The following is a 16,596-nucleotide window of genomic DNA, read 5'->3' as shown; positions in this document are numbered from 1 at the left end:
TGTATTTTAGGCTGTCAAAAGCCTTAGTCCATGCCTTGCCGCGTCCACACACACCTGCGCAAATACAGTATATCGGCATTATTCTGAATTTCTATTCACTAATTAATTATAACTAGAAGCTAAAAGAATGACTAGTAGAATAGTGTCATAGTCCAGTCCATATTTCGAACCGAGATATCAAACTTTTTGACATTTGGTGAAATAGACAGTAATCAAGGAAAAGAAGAATCAGTCAGTTGCAGATGTTCAGATGTGTGTGTGGAGAAAATGTTGTGTTCTGTTACGTGGACGACGAGAGATTGTTGTGAGGGGAACTACCTGTTGATGATCCTGCGGTGAACAATCTTGAGGATGATAATCCTCTCAGCGCAGTCTTTGAGGAAGTCAGACATCTTCTGCTTCAGCTGCGGCTTCATCTCGTGCTTGGCGATCACCTTCAGGTGGTCCCATGAGGCTTTGCAGCGCCGCTCCATCTGACACAGGTTCTCCTGCAGCTGGTTGAAATCCACCTGACGGAAGAGGTGTTGATACAAATAAGGGACCGCATCCAAAATAAAATGTAGGAAGTCCTCTTAGTAACTGTATTGCTTCCCTTTTATAAAGCGGTCAGCTAAGGAATTAAGTGGACCCACCTAATCTTTTATTAGTAGCGTAATGTAAATACATTATTAAACTTAAGATTTCTCTTTTCATTTTCAGACGAAACTTCTAAACATGATTAATTTTGACTTGAAATGATGATTTGAAGGAAAATAAATGAGCATTAGCATATCATTAGACTTCTCAGCATGCATTGTTTGAGAGCTAAATCTCTAAAGGGGAGCTCTCTTTTTTGTAGCTTGAAAAATACATGCATCATTGAAACTTGCTGTGTTTCTTTAATACCTGTTAAGTTGGTTGTTTTCTCTGATAGTAATGAAAACAATGCAAATCATGATGCAGGGTAGTATCCCTATCCACTCCAGTCCCTATGTCTGAAAACTTTTAATTTACATAGCCTGACAAGTTATCTGTTAGATCATTAGTGAGGAATCAACTCTTCAAACTGACAAAATGGAAATTGGAAAGCAATTCTGACTGTAACGTATCAGTTTGACTAAACAGTTACCGATTAAACTCAGTTTTACATTACAAGAACTCATGAGCCAATGAGTTGAGGCAGCAGAGGAAGTTTTGTTCATATGTTGAACCGGCTTGAAAATGTTTTACAATGTAGGGATTCAAAATAGTACATGTATAAGCTTTCCATCAGTGAGTGCGGAGCGTACTTACTTTTGCAGATCGTGTGATGGCTCCGATCTCCGAGTAGAGGTCGGTGCTCTGAGGGAAGTTCTCCACCACCACAGAGCAGGCGTGATGCAGCAGAGACTGCTTGTGAACCGTGTCCTTCACCTCTGGAACCTTCTCCAAATACGTCAACTCAAAGCCTTTAGCCTGGACACATGGACATACAACCAAAGACAAGGATTGAGCAAAGAAAACGTAACAAGGTGCATGTGTTCTCACGAAATTATTGTAGCTATGTGATGTAATTTCTAATCTGCAAATTACAGGTTTAGAAAATCCACCATTAAAATCACTGACTTTACCTCTACAATTACCACAAACTACTACTACAAACAAAAGAAGCTTGTCATTAGTGTGATGGACCTGTAATGGTCATGACTCACATTGGTACCGTTGAGGAAGTTTCCCATAGCGAGCAGTGTGGAAAGGATGTAGCGGAGAGTTTTGTTCTTCTCCAGCTGTTCCATACCCTCCTTCAGATCCTGCAGCGGCTCTGCAACTTCCTGAGAGGAGGAAAACACACACATCATTAGTTGAGTCAATTAAGACTCACATGTGTTTCTTTAGTCTACAGTTATAAAAGTGGCGAGCAGGTGCACCTCGTCTCGCTTGTTTGAGGTCACGAGGTTGTTTGAAGGTTGCCGTCTCGGTCAGCTTTCGCTATCAAACGTGCTTCTGATCACAAGAAAGCGTTTGTTTTTGTGCAGCACGTTTTCTCTCGTGTGCATGTGTTTGTGTGCCTGCACGGTATGTCGCCCTCCATTAAGCCTTCCACTACCAAACCGTCCCACAGAGTCGAGTCGGGAACGCCGCTCTGCCGAATGTGCGGTCAGGAATTTTTCAAGGAGATTAAAGACAACTGCGTCCTGCGGAAAGCCGTAAAAATTTACAGGACAAGCAACGGAGGGGCGGCGTGCTTTTCATTCTCTGGGTTTTGACTTTGAACTTCTCCTCCTGGATGCACTCTCTGCCCGAGTAAAACGTGGTGTGCCAGAGGAAAAGGAGGTGCCGCTAATAAGCGTGCATGTTTTGTTATGATGCTATGATTTAACTATGTTGATGCTTTGCGGATGTTGTTAGTACTAAAAAAGGATGTTGATACTGACACGGACACAAGAAGACACACACACACACACACGCACACATGCTGTGCACACTTAATCAAACCTTCATGGTACAGAGTTCATTTGGCTTTCTACATGTATGTCTGTTTCTGCTTTAATAAAACCATCATTAATTTGAAGGAAGAGGTTTCATGCGCCTCACAAGGAATTATAGGTCTGTCCAGAATAATCTGGTAACTGGAAAGACTTCAGAAAGATCAATATTTAGACACGGATTTGACTTATTTATATCGTTTTGATAGTTATTCATAGTTATGAAGTTATTCATTATTCTTACTTACATTTTTAATAGTCTACATTTATATGGATGTGGTTACTGATCTTATGTCACAAATAGTTAAGTTCTAGTAGCTCAAGGTTAGCTGTGCTTAGTTTGGAAATAACTGAAATGGTTAGTTCTGATTTTTTGAAGTGGGGTTGTATGTATACTCTCGTGTTCTGATTGGTAAAATTACTGTTTTTGTGAATTTACTCTGGTGGCTTTGAAGACAGCGATATAACAGCGGACTGTCTGATGGCAAGGTAAGGCGGTGAATATATTCTAAATATAGGTGGCTAAAATTTTTCTGCTTTTGCCGTCCATAGCCGCTTTACCTCGTCATCAGACAGCCCTTTACGGCGTGGAACTGAAGCCGTTATATCGCTGTCTTCAAAACCACCAGACGACATTCACAAAAACAGTAATTACCGCTGCATTGATTGGTTATTGCATTGATCCAAACTAATGTGCCTCTACAGCAGTACATTGCTTAGCTTCTGTGCCAGCGCTCCTGTCTGCTTCTACAAACGCCGACCGCCATCTAAGTTACTGTAGATAATACACGGATAAGGATATATGTATGTATATATATGCAGCGTCATCATGCAGAAACCTACATCAGGTCATGTGGGAAAACGTTTTTAGAAGAGCTTGGAAATATAGCATTTTGATGCTAAAACATACGTACACTGACCAAAATGTGAATTTGAATACATAAAGAAAACCACAGGGAAGCTTCAGAATGATAAAAAAACAAATAATGGACCCGCCCTTTAAGAGACAGTGAGTCTCTGAAATGTTTGACTCTAATGAAGAGTCGATGCACCTGGCGTCGAAACGTTCGTCTTCTGATAAAGTTTGTTGCTTTAAATCCATTTGCTCCAGTATATTTTGGATCTAATTTATGAAATGACCATAATCATTTGCTGAGTGCGATGTTAATTGAGCGTGTGGTTTGGCTCCTCTACATTCTTATGAAAAGTATCTATCCTTTCTTTTTTTATTACAATTATTATAGTTTAATGTAATCGCAACAGTACGGTCCCATGTTTATACAGACCTTCTGGGTTGCCTCGTAGTCCATCTTGAAGGCCCATAGCTGGAGTCTGGCTGAAAGCTCGCTGATGGAGGACAGAGTCAGGAGGAACTGCTCTGCTGAGCCCAACGGGACATCAGGATTGGCCAGCTGGGCCTCCTGGATCTTCTGCTTCTCCTCCTCTGTGGGGATCATCGTCAGGATTTTCTGAGGGCAAAGGACAGAGCGGGATAAGGTGTCATATACGAGACGGAGGATTTGGGGATGAGTTTCATTTTCTTCCTTCTCACCACCGTCTGTATCTCTCACCTCTATGCCCTCCTTGTTGAGCGCGTACTCGTCAAAGTTAAGGATGGCCGTCTTGATAGTGCGAGGAGGAGGCAGCACCGTCAGACCGATGTTGATGGCGTTACTCCTCTTGGAATCCAAAACAATGATTTCCTGACGCTTGCCGTCTGCTGCTGTTTTCTAGAACACCAAAATACGGAGAGGGTCAATACTGGGTCTCTCTCCCTTTTCTCGGTGTGGTCTGCTTTATGGGTAAGGATTAAAGGGTTACATTGACTGCAGCTGTGGGAACTATATGGTGAGTAGGAACAGTAAACACCATTAAAGTTAAGTCCATACAGAATGTGTGTTTATGTGGGTGTTTGTCTGCAGTCATATTGTCAGTGTATGTGAACATATGACCTCACTAGCACCAGGCCATTATAAGCTATAAATGGAAGGAAGTCGTAATATGTCAGTCCATGAACGTGTAACAGAGTAGGTGCTAAGACCTGGTGACTGCCACTGGGAAGTTATATTGTCACCATATGGAGACGGGAAGACTTGCACTACAGTGCGACTCTGACACTATTGAGTTGCTACATCTTACAGGCCGTGCCGTTCTGATATGTAAGACTAACTTCATTTTTAAAGTATAATTTTAGTGATCAAAATATTTATACCTAACTGTTATATTTAATATTTATATTTGAGTATTTTATAGAAATATATTAGCATAAAATAGAGCTAAAGGCAAAGAATTAAACATTTCATTTAATTTTTCAGGGTATCTTTAGCATTTTTCAACCTGGATTTTCCCATGTTTTAGTCTAAGTGACTGATGACCATAAGGCGAGCCGAAGCGAGTTACCAACTGGTTCGGCTCTAACAGACGTCGTGGTTTTGAAGCAGTGGCTCAGGAGTTCAAAGTGTGAGTGGCCTGGTTTCATCTTAGCGGACCATACGTTTCCTATTTAGAGGCTTTGTGAGGATTACGGAGGATTCAAAACTCCCATGTTTGATCAGGATCAGAACACATGTGAACTTGCTTAACCCTTAAAACATTCAACAACTTTCATGTGCTGGAGATAATGGACACCAAACCCATGGGCTTTGTGGCTGGCAAAGGGAAATTGTTTGTGACAAAGATGTCTTTCCCCTAATAAGTCACAAAAATGTCAAATTTTTAATCTGGTAGCGCCACTTTAGGGCACCGCTGACTCACAGACAAATTAAAATGTAATGTCTAATGGCCGTGAAGTTTCATTTTGAAAATGCTGCATCACAGTTGTCAGTTGCATCACTCCTTTAACTTTTTGTCAACCCCCAGTTACTGGTGTTTCCATCATGTGTGATGTAAGATGAACACTAACAGCACTTCCCTTAGATACCATTGTGATTAATAGTTGGGTTAGTCAAGGCATACATTCAGTATCATACAGTGAGACTTGTAAACTTGTGTCCCAAACCTCTCTGTAGCCTGTTCAGGCACTGGTTGTTTACCTTTGTAACTGGTATTTCCTTTGATTTCGACTCAAACAGGTGTTCCAGTTTGGCTGTGTCCATTTTCACTGGTTCCAGTTTGGTCCAGAACGAGTCTTCACTCCGCTTGTAGTCCCTGTACTGAGAGTCTGTCGGACGCACCTGATCACAAACAGAGTGAAAAATTGACTGAATTAGGTGGAGACATCTGTTAGATTCCCATATCCTGCAGTAAAAGAGGTGAATGAGAGACTCTGAACACAAACAACCACCAATAATAGCATTGTGGTTGTGATGGCTCTGTAATCGTAACAGGCTAATGAAAACGTGCTGTCTTATAGATCTGCAGGAACTCCTGCTCAACCAACAATACAGGTCAATTACTTCTGAAAAAACTGAAGTTTATTTTGAAACCACTGGAGCAGAAATTGACATGCGTGTCACGTGTTGCTGAACATTCATAGGAAATCGCATGAAAAATGAGGAATAACTTTTCATATGATATCATACGAACCGTTCGATGAGGATACGTTGTATAAATTCAGTGATAATTGTATCTGACTGATGGAAATGGTAACTGTATCTTGACTCACCTCGCTCCAGAAAAGCCTGATTGTCTTCTTCTTCTTGTTGAAGAGAGGTGGCTCCGGAGGAGGAGGCACTGGAATTGGGGCATTAAAGCAAGGTGGTTGAGGAGGTCTCATAAGCCCAATCAAGGGAGGGGGTGGGGGGCAGCTGCCTAGCATGGGTGGGGGCGGAGGGAAGCGGAGGATGCAAGGTGGAGGAGGCGGCGGCGGCGGGAGGTCACTGCATCCTCCCATCAAAACAGCATCCAGAATGTTTTTGTCATCTTCCTCGGTCAGGTCGGTGAAGTTGATGTCCCCGATGCGCAGCTCTCGAGGGCTGGCCAGGAGCTGGTCCCAGATCGTGTCCGATTCCTTTTTGGGCGGTGGGGGAGGAGGAGGAGGAGGAGGGGGCTCGCTGGCTGGGACATCCAGGTGATTGGAGGTCGAACCGAGGTCCTTGAACAAGTCTCCAAACCGCTCGGCTAACGGTCGGATGGTCCCGTGCTGCTCTGATTTGTCAGCCTTTTGGTCGCTCTCCTGGTCATCGCCCTGTTGCACGTCAGCATCCTCCTGAGTTTCTTTGTCCTCCCCCTCTTTCTCTTTCTCCTTCTCCACATCCTCTTCCTCCTCCTCCTCCTCCTCCTCATCACTGGGCTTCTTGCTCTGGGAGTACAGCATGTCCAGCATGAAGAGCTTGCTGTTGAGGAGTTTGCTGCACTGCTCGTTCACCTCTGGCTCCTTAAAGCCTGAGAAAAGAGATCGATGGGGTTAAAAGGAGAGAGATATAACAAAGAGTGCACACTAAAATAGTTAATAGTAATAGTATAATGTTTTTCTGGAAGGAGTTTTTTCTAAATCAGAAAAAATAAACTCGGTTTTGGGCTTGAGACCTAAAATTTAAAGCCTGCAACACAAACTGGAGGTGTAGAGTTTGGCAAAAGTGGGCGTTTAGGAGGCAGGAGGGGTCTACTGAAAGACGCTATTCAGTTGTATTCTTGGAACTGTAGGATCTGGTGTTTTTGGAGCTTGACCTTTAAGAATCATCATTGAATTAACCAATCAACTTGCTTGACACAGGTCACACAACACGTTGTTGAGATTTGGAAGGTGTGCCCATAAGTTCCTGTGCGAGCCTCTGCCCATGGTTTTGAGACTACAGTAGAGTAGTGTTGGTCTTGACTTAAAGTTATATTTTCATTCACTGTTGCTCACCAAAATGCATTGTGTGAGATCCATGTATGCTACTGTAAACTGGCAGCAGAATGAAACCCATTCATCAACACATTGCTCTACAGCATTACTAGTGGTTAAATATTCCACAACCTCCAGGTCTGAGAAGTGAAGCCAATGCTGAAGTGCCTTAAACTTGCATTCTTTCTAATAGCCAGCAGGGGGCGACTCCTCTGGTTGCAACAAGAAGTCGGATTGTATAGAAGTTTCAAGTCTTCTTCAATACAGCAAGATGTTCATTTAGTAAATTATGGTCCCATTTAGAGTCAGATAGACCATAAAGCAGGGTATGCTTTAGGGCGTGGCTACCTTGTGATTGACAGGTCGCTACCACAGCGTTGTCCAGTCTAGGAATTGTCCGTGTTTTCATCTTACACCTTTAACCCTTTCACAGTGTGTTTTTCAGTTCATGAAAGTTAATTATAACCTTTTTTGGTCACTTGAAATGTCTAATTCAGAGGTTGGTTGTACTTAGCTTCACCCTCTGGTTGCAGAAACCAAGATGGTGACAGCCAAAATGCTGAACTCGAGGCTTGAAAATGGCAGTCTACAAAACAATGAGTGACGGCACGGTGACTTTGTCTTCTTCTTATATAGTCTATGCTTTAAACATGACTGTAATGGTGTAAAGTGGTGAATGTTTTGAATAACTGTATCTCAACTCAACTGTATCTCTTTTATATATCTCAGAAAAACATCCTTCTCAACAGGTAATTTAACTTTGAATAATAATTACATAATACATGTCAGAATACAGCTCATAATTTCAATTATTTCAAGAGAATGGCAGCTGAATAAAATCCTTAAAAGCAACTTTTTTGACTTAAATCTAGACTTGAACTAGAAAAGCAACTTGAATGTTCACACAGTGCAGTACAAAACTACCCACCATTCTCACTGCTCCCCCTCTCCTCTCTCTCCAGAGTGCTGCTGGCGGAGGAGATGCTGGAGGCCGAGCAGTTGTCCTTCTCATTCACTTCCTCATTCTGTCGTTCTTTGTCGCTTAGGATGCCGCTGTCCTCCTCTTCCTCCGCCTCTGGCTCCTCTTTCTCCTTCTCCTTCTCCTTCTCCGGTTCCTGCTCACACTCTTCCACCTCCTGCTCACACTCTTCCTCCTCTTTTTCTGCTGCCGCTGCTTCCTCCTGTACTTCCTCCTGTACTTCCTCCTGTACTTCCTCCTCTTTCTGCTCTTCCTCCTCTTCAGCAGTGGCCTCTTTTTCCTCTGTTTCTACACTGGCACTGGAGTCATCAGCCTCTCCTGTCACAAAAAGAAATCAGTGTTTTTTTATATTCTCTAAAATGCCCACTTCTGCAGTGTAAAACATGTGACATGGCTGTCTTTGATTTCTGCACATGGGACGCCAACACAAACTCAGACACACTAATGAGAAAAACAAAAACACACACCCGTACACTAATGTAAACAATATGGCAGGTACAGAATGCCAGGTTGTTGCAGGACCAGGATGTGAACAGGAAATGAAGAATTAAGTTCCTGTTTATGTCAAAACACTCACAAACACGTAACTCCTCAGTACAGTCCAAGCAGTGATGCAGGCGAGGTTAGAATAACACGACACCGTGAGGCCTCATACACTGTGAGCTACAGTACCTCAGCTCATGGCTGTTCGCGCACTCAGCTCCACAACAAGGCTTTTTTTCTTACACAAGATGTTTTGGCATTACACTTTCAAAAAGGTCTTTCAAAAACCCTTTTGACCCTTTCACCCATATCCTCCCTCTGTGTGTTTTTTTTTTCTTTCCACCCCCTCTGATGGTGTCCCCTCCTCTCCCTCAGTATGTTCCATTCACCTCTCCTTCTTTTGCTCACGCCTGCATGCTAATTTAAACGGCAGCCTGTAAACTGAAACAATTTAAGGTTAAGAATGATTGCTTTGGGGCGCACTGCTGGGACTTGAACTGGCGACCTTCTGGTTTTAATTATCCTCAAAGTATTAATTCATTCAAAGTCATACAAATGCTCCGAAATCTTTAACAACACACAACCATAAAGTTATAATCCTCAAGATTTTCATGAAGTCAAACCCCCGTTTTTCATGCTATTTATGTCAGCATTTTTCAGCAATAGCCATTCAGTGTATTTACTCATTACATGGCTTTGTTGAACACTTGATTCTGATTGGTCAATCACGGCGTTCTACGGTCTATTTATTTCTTTATAGCAGACCGCTGCTATGTATAACAGACCATTTCTATGGACGCAGTTCTGATGTCGGATTCTCGAGGACCGTTTTTGTGTCAAATTATTGATTTCTTAAGTCAGTAGCTGGATAATAATAAGCGGGATAATGTACAGCGAGCGGGTCATCGTTATGAAATAAACAGATGTGGCACCCTACGTGAAGTGGAGGGGTCTTGAAACCCTGGAAACCGGCTCGCTGTATCCCTTACGTAATTACCTCTCTACATAGTAATTTTCATTGTTAGTGGTGGAGTCCACCATTCTCGCGCTGGATTCAGATTGCCTGCTGATACACAGGATATGATGCATGTATGTAATCCAGCGTTAATACAATTTTATCTCATTGATAGAAAGGGCTGACAGGAATCATTCATCCAAATACTTGATGAATACTTGGATTAGTTTTAAATATTACAGAGTGATAAAGGCTGCACTCCTCCCACCTCCTGTGCCCTGCTGTTGTCTACTAATGTTTACTATGTAAAACTATTTACAGTGTGCACAGCCACAGCATACAATTAGATTGTGGTTGCAATTATTACAACAGTAGCCTACTAGCAGGATAAACTGTTGCAATCCTAGTAGTAGTAGTAGTAGTAGTATCCCTAGTAATACTGAATATTATTGTATATTTTAACAAAAAAACTAATAGGTAGCATTTGGCTACAGCATTTTAATTAAGTCTTCTAAACAAACAGAGATGTTGTTATATTTTACAAGGCTATGTTTAGTTAACATGTCAGTCTTACATCTCGTCGTCGAAACATTTTGACTTGTTAATAACTCACATCCCCACAGAGACCACGTGTTATTAGTCAGTACTGTGCGTAATGCGTTGATATATGACAGCCACTCCATCAAACAGTATTCTCAGTTTCCCTACCGGTCTCAGAGGGGGTGTAGGGGGTGGCGGGGGTCCCGGCTTCGAGGTCAGCCTCTGCGTCCTCCTGGGAGGCGAAGGAGGATGGGGTGCTGCTGCGTGATGACGAGGGCCAGGCCTCCGCGGGTTCAAAGGTCAAGTTGAGGTCAGGGCGAGTCCTCGACACCCGGACGTGATCCCTCTCGAACTCCTCCGCCGCCAGACGCTCCACGTTCTTGTACCTGAGAGAGAGAGGGCGAGAGATCAGAGAAGGCAATAGAGATAAAATAGAGTTAGAGTTACTTGCCTTTCTCAGCAGTGTTGCTCTCAGTGTTGGTCTAAACTAAACTAGTTGCCACTCTGCCGATTTACTTGAATTCATCACAAACGTCCAACCTCCTATGTTTACCTTAAAAACACTCAGACTCATGCTACCTCTTCACGTTATAAGCTCACCTCGCTCCTCTACCTCGCCCCATTTATCGTCCACAAAGCATTCATCACTCATTTCCTACAGCCAAGAGTTCCAGCTAAATACAAAGCTATCACCGGCAGTCCAAAATGTGCAACCCAGAGGGAGATTGGAAAAGAAGAGACAGTGTTAGGGAGGAGAGAGGAAAAGGAGAACGACAGGAGAGAAGAATGGGAGAGTTAATGTTAGTTTGGCTGCTGAAAGGCCAAACATCCGAAGTGAATCAAAGTAAACCTGTTCAAGATGTGCCTCGATCAGCTCTCCTCCCATGTCCTTTTTCCTTTCTCTTCATCTTTTCCTCTCTCTTTCTCCCCCCTACCAGACTTTACCCCTCAACCTACCAGCTCGAACAGAGATTTAGGGCACCAAGTACACCCTCTCTCTCTCTCTCTTTCTCTTTCTCTAACCCCTCCTCTTTCCCACCATACCATGAATGTGTGGAGCTTCTGTTCAGAGTTCATTAGCATCAGGCCACTTCAGAGGTCTGAAGAAACTGGATACCAATATGTGTGTGTGTGTGTGTGTGTGTTTGTGATTAAGGGTCAAATAGAGCGAGTGAGTCCACTGTGTGTTGTGTGCTTCCATATGCTGTATGTTTTTACATCCTTAGAAATAAAAGGAGTTGAGTGATGGTTTTGTAAAACACTCTAATATATCAGACTATCACTGGAAGAACTATTTATGTCCAAAAATCACTCTTTGATAAGTCGTTAAGCTATACTCAACCAATACGTCTATATTGTCAAATATTGACCTGATATTGCTATTGTATTAATAATCTGTTAACAGTCAGTAGTGTTATGATTGATTGATTTATTTAGTATTCAGAAAAATAATCTACAGCCATGCTAGCAGCTCAATGAGGCGATTGCTGCATCCAAAATCGCATACTACGCATAACATACTCAATATGTGTATCGTTCAACATACTTTTGTGTGAACAAACAGCAGTATGCATCTTTTCGTACGCACTAAGCAGTAATTTACGTCGTCACTTCCTGAGAGCCTCCTTGCTGGTTGGAGACGCGTAACCATGGCAACCCGTTCCAACCTCATGTGACCAAACGATGATTTGTGAGTATCATTAAGTCTGCACTAATTTAAAATATACATTACACCTAGCAAAGTGAAATCTTACACTTACACTTAAATCGAAGCGTCAACGACAATACAGAGCTGTCCGTCAACATCAGTTGTGAACGTCGTCATCGCTGTGAGACATTTATGCTGCCGTAGTGTCCAGCATTTGCATATTGCAATATTTTTTTTTTGACAGATTTCGCACTTTGCGGGTTTGTATCATTGAGGCTTTAACCAGCCCGAGCAAGAGCTACACTTGATACTCATCCAGGCTCAGAAAACACTGGCGGGATAGCCTACATACAGTATGAAATGAATGATGAATTGTTGTGGTCTTATCTTGTATGTTTTGTTTTTCTTTTCTTTTATTGCTCCTGTGTGTCTGAAATAAAGTTTGAATTGAATTGATACCTGTTGGACACGATCGTAATATTTCACCGGAAATAGTATGCAATTCGCCTACTGTTGGTTTCATACTAAGGTTTCGGCCATACTAAAAAATCTCACATACTGTTTTAGCGTACTAAATAGTTATTATGGAATTTTGGATGCAACCTATATGTAGACCGTCTTAGTTTAGTGTGTTAACGTGCTCCTAACATTTGCTAAATAGCACTTTGCAACTAAGCAAATAGCAACACATAGTACAAATGAGGCTGATGGGAATGTATGTTAAAGGTATTTGATCATAAACCAAGTTCCAGGGAGAAACAAAAAGGGTGTGTTCAGCGGCTTTAACAAACCAAAAAAATATTTGCGACATGCTTCAGCAATCCAGTTTCTGTCCAACTCTAGTAGGTACGCCATTAACAGTCATTTTTTGGACTCAGTTGTCTGTCATTAAGGCCATCATAATTCATGCAAGTCCTTTTTGTCCAGGTGTTACAGTGCTGTATCTTGTTAGACAGATGGGTCCCTCGGGGAGGTGACTCATGTTTTCCTGATAGCTGTGAAACACACCATAAATACATCAACCTCTCCGGTGGATACATCTCCCCACGTGCTCACTCAGCAGCTCATCTCACTCTCTGTCTATCTTGTGCTTGTTTCCTCCATCTGTTGTTGAATCAAACTGTTCGTAGTTTATCTTTCTTTTGCTCTGTCACCCCTGTATTTCTTTTCACTCTGACACTGTGTTATTGTATAAACGGTGCTTTAAATTGAGGGTGAAAGAGGTCTGAGTCCACAGGGAAAAGGGACAGCATTTGGCACAGTACATAACGCTGTAGTGTAATTGTTTTCAGGTTAAAAAAGGTTGGGTGGATACTGAACCACGATATAATATATGGCTGCATCAAGTAAGATCAGTCCTGAATCTGATCGTGACCTCACATACCCTCTTGAGTAAAATCTCTTGATTCACATTTGCACACAAACATATGTTTATTAGCCTCGTGAAAATTCTTCGTGTCTTTAAACGTACATGTGCTGAAGGAAAAATGTGTGTTTGTGTATGTGCACGTGCATTCAGTGTGAAAAAAGCTTGACAAATCCTGGAATCTGATTTTCTCACAGCGTGCAGCCAAAACAATCGAGCCCTTGGCAGAGCGCGGCAGTTAAAACAGGGCTCCTTAAGAAAAGAGAAAACAGGCAGACGGAGGAAAGAAAATCGCTTCAGTATTCCCCCCAACCTTTTTAACCTGAAAACAATTACACTGTTACCAAGCTTCCCAAACCACAGGCTGAAACATATTCCCCAAAGGTACAGTTGTTCTGTGAGTGTGTGCTGTTTTGATTTAGTGCACACACTTACCTCTCCTCCCGCGCATGCCTGGCCTCTTCCATTTTATCCACATAGTCGCGGCTGTGAGAGACACACAAACAGAACATTTTAAAACATAATAATCATACCCTGCACCAGTATCCAGTCCTCTGGAGATCTGTCAGTGTGAATATGACAAGGTTGCACATCATGCACACAAGCAGTTAAGGTATTGGTGTAACTCATAATTCTACTCTTTTTCGCATATGTTTTGTATGGTTATTGGTAATTTCAGTACACTTCATCTTTTTAACCCGAGAAATCGCCGGTGATCCCGATCGACTTTACTGTTTTTCAGAGGCTGTAGCTGGCTCAGTTTTAGAGCTGGAGTGAAGCTACTGATATCATATGAAAGTGGAAAAACTAAGAAATTCATTGACACCAATATTGTCATGTTAGCTTGTAAAGTTGAAACTCTTGTGGATTCAATGAGCCCAATTGTATTCATGTGTGATGATGTTAGTCCCCGTAGCAGCCATTTCTTATAGTGAGACCATTTTCTGAAACTTGATGTCACTGTATAAAATGACCTGTGGTGACCTCTAAGATAATCACACCCTCATGAAAATGTACAACCACAAACTAGAAACCTAGAGCATTCAGAGGATGGATGACTTCCTTAGGTATACTGACAATAAGAAATCTCCAAATGTCAAAAGTTTTTGATACCAAATCACAGCATGGCTTTTTCTATGGTGTCTAAGGTCTTGGTGTCTTAATATGGTATTTTTTGGAGGGATTATTGATCATTTTTATCAATTCTCGAGTTCTTGAGTCCACATAATGCAGTATGGGAATGGCCATCATATACTTCTATCATAATGTTCTAAGCCCTTTTACACTTCTGAGCTGCATCTCAAATTAATATTCAGGTTCCCAGCTTTCAGATGATGTACACCACTTCTATGTAGCATATACTGTTGACCTGCTATTTCCCCCTAAAGAGGAGTCTCCGCTGGTTGCCCTGCAATACAACAAGAGCCGAAAACCGTCTAGACTTGGAAAATTCTGATTCAGGTGCTGCCCTGGTTTAGGAGGCAGGGGGGTCTCATGAAAGACGCTTTTGAATTGCGATATTGAAACTGTTCCAGTGCTTTTGGAGCGTGAGCCATACTGGAGAAAAAAAGTCTGAATATTTCGGCTGCTGTTGTTTAAACTATGACAATTAATTTTTTAGTCTGTCTTGTGAGTCCCCAAATTTAAGGAAGTATAATACTAAATTGTTGGAGTAATCCTTTAAATTGATTTTGTTTTTATGTAATCTATCTCTGATCTCATGCTGGGTAGGGATCTTTCAAAAAAAAAAAAAAGCCAGCGATGCCTCACCTGTGCTTGTTCCTCTCCTCTCTCTCTATCCTCCCCAGTCTCTCCTCTCTGTCCACACGGCGGCGCTCTCGCTCGGCCGCCAGAGATTCCTGATGTTGTCGGTAAGAAGAGGACAGAAGACCTCCCAAAGCAGGCCTGAAGGCAAGAGAGAGAGGAAAAAGAGAACGTTTGATTACACCACTGCACAGTCAGTGTGATGCTGTGATTCTCAAGCACCATTTGGGTTTGTAAAGCACTCTACTTCAGTGCGATAATTAAACATTTCTTCCAAGAGCCCATGTACAAAAGATTTAAATGATATTCCATGTTTCTGCTGAACTATTTTAATCTGCTGCACCACTGTGATGCAAAAATAACGATATAAACAGCTTAATCTGTCCATGAACATAACACAACACATGCTCCTTGCATATACAGAGCTTCTATATGTGTAGGTATGTATGTAACACGGCATAAATTATGTTTTAATGAGTGTATTCTCCATGGAGGTAATAGGAGCAGCTTAGTAACTGGGGAACCAGAGAGCTGAGATCATATTCACTTTAGTATTTCATCACCATGAATGCACCACATGGCTGCACACAGACCATACTTGTTACACATGTTGAGTGTGTACATGTTTGGTCCTGCAAACACACATGAATATGTACTTGTGGACAGTACAGAAGTGTGTATTCCTCTCACCTGGAGCTGGTGGGCGTACTTGGGGTGCTGTGACAGGAGTAGGACATGAGACCTCCATTCCTGTGTGAGAGAAGGGGTGAGAAAATAGGAGACAGTGAGCGACTTCACCAGTCACTTAGTTACACGACACCACGTTGACCAGTGCAAAGCTGTTGGCGAGGAACGAAGGTGACACCTTGTTACATAACAGGAATGCTGATGGTGCAACAGGAGAGTGACCCTAATTCATAACGGCTGTGGTGTTTAATCCCTTATGTTTCTGGGAAATTCCAGGCAAGGTGTCTCACCTCACTTACAGTCTACTGTGATTCTGACCCTATACTAGATTTATATCATTTAGCCAGGATTTATTTTTTTTGAGCTACTGGTATGTGATTTAAGTTTCTGGTATAATACACAAAATAACAGAGGTTAAATATTGTAAATATGCACAATTATTGTGACTTTAAGTCAGCATCTGATTATAGGATTATCATAACAGGCTATGTATGAGTAGGGTATACTTCATATGAAATACAGTCCTATCCAACAAGAAAAAAATCTTACACAGCAATACGGTGAATGGAGAAAGTAAAGCTGAGAAAATGCGGGGTTCCACCAAAATAATCCTACAAAGAAGCAAGGAGAGACTAGACAGATGTGCAGGTACTTGAAACTGTTCTTGAAAAGAAGGGGGAAAGGTGTGGCACTGGGAAACAAAGCAAACAAGTGCAGATAATCCACGCAGTGACAGAACTAAGAAAAAGAGATGTGAAGGTAACAATAGGTGATAATAAGGGAGTTGACAGCCTGAAGGTGAGGAGCCGTGCAGTCAAAGAAGTGAAAAGAACTGGTGAAAAGGGGGAGGTGATGAATAACAAAAGTGGTGCAAAGAGATCCGAGCTGGTGCAAGGATGAAAGCCAGAGAAACCAAAGTGGAAAATTGAAAAAGGAAACGTCGAAGGAAAGCTTTCTGTGCT

General features: G+C 42.1%; 1 protein-coding gene across 5 annotated transcripts in view; it reads right to left on the bottom strand.

Moving 5' to 3' along the window:
* fhod3a (formin homology 2 domain containing 3a) overlaps window positions 1-16,596 on the bottom strand; it is a 73,805-nt gene that overhangs the window by 6,207 nt on the left and 51,002 nt on the right. For all 5 annotated transcript variants that reach the window (XM_037794361.1, XM_037794363.1, XM_037794364.1 and 2 more), the window contains 12 exons: window positions 15,638-15,697; window positions 14,954-15,088; window positions 13,619-13,669; window positions 10,338-10,555; window positions 8,141-8,509; window positions 6,049-6,767; window positions 5,477-5,617; window positions 4,016-4,174; window positions 3,731-3,913; window positions 1,671-1,790; window positions 1,273-1,434; window positions 319-509 (listed from right to left, as the gene is read on the bottom strand). In XM_037794361.1, the coding sequence (XP_037650289.1) occupies window positions 319-509; window positions 1,273-1,434; window positions 1,671-1,790; window positions 3,731-3,913; window positions 4,016-4,174; window positions 5,477-5,617; window positions 6,049-6,767; window positions 8,141-8,509; window positions 10,338-10,555; window positions 13,619-13,669; window positions 14,954-15,088; window positions 15,638-15,697 (2,508 nt within the window). The remainder of the gene's footprint in view (window positions 1-318; window positions 510-1,272; window positions 1,435-1,670; window positions 1,791-3,730; window positions 3,914-4,015; window positions 4,175-5,476; window positions 5,618-6,048; window positions 6,768-8,140; window positions 8,510-10,337; window positions 10,556-13,618; window positions 13,670-14,953; window positions 15,089-15,637; window positions 15,698-16,596) is intronic.

Source organism: Sebastes umbrosus, chromosome 15, assembly GCF_015220745.1.
Source record: "Sebastes umbrosus isolate fSebUmb1 chromosome 15, fSebUmb1.pri, whole genome shotgun sequence".
NCBI lineage: Eukaryota > Metazoa > Chordata > Actinopteri > Perciformes > Sebastidae > Sebastes > Sebastes umbrosus.
This window is presented reverse-complemented; position numbering and strand designations above follow the sequence as displayed.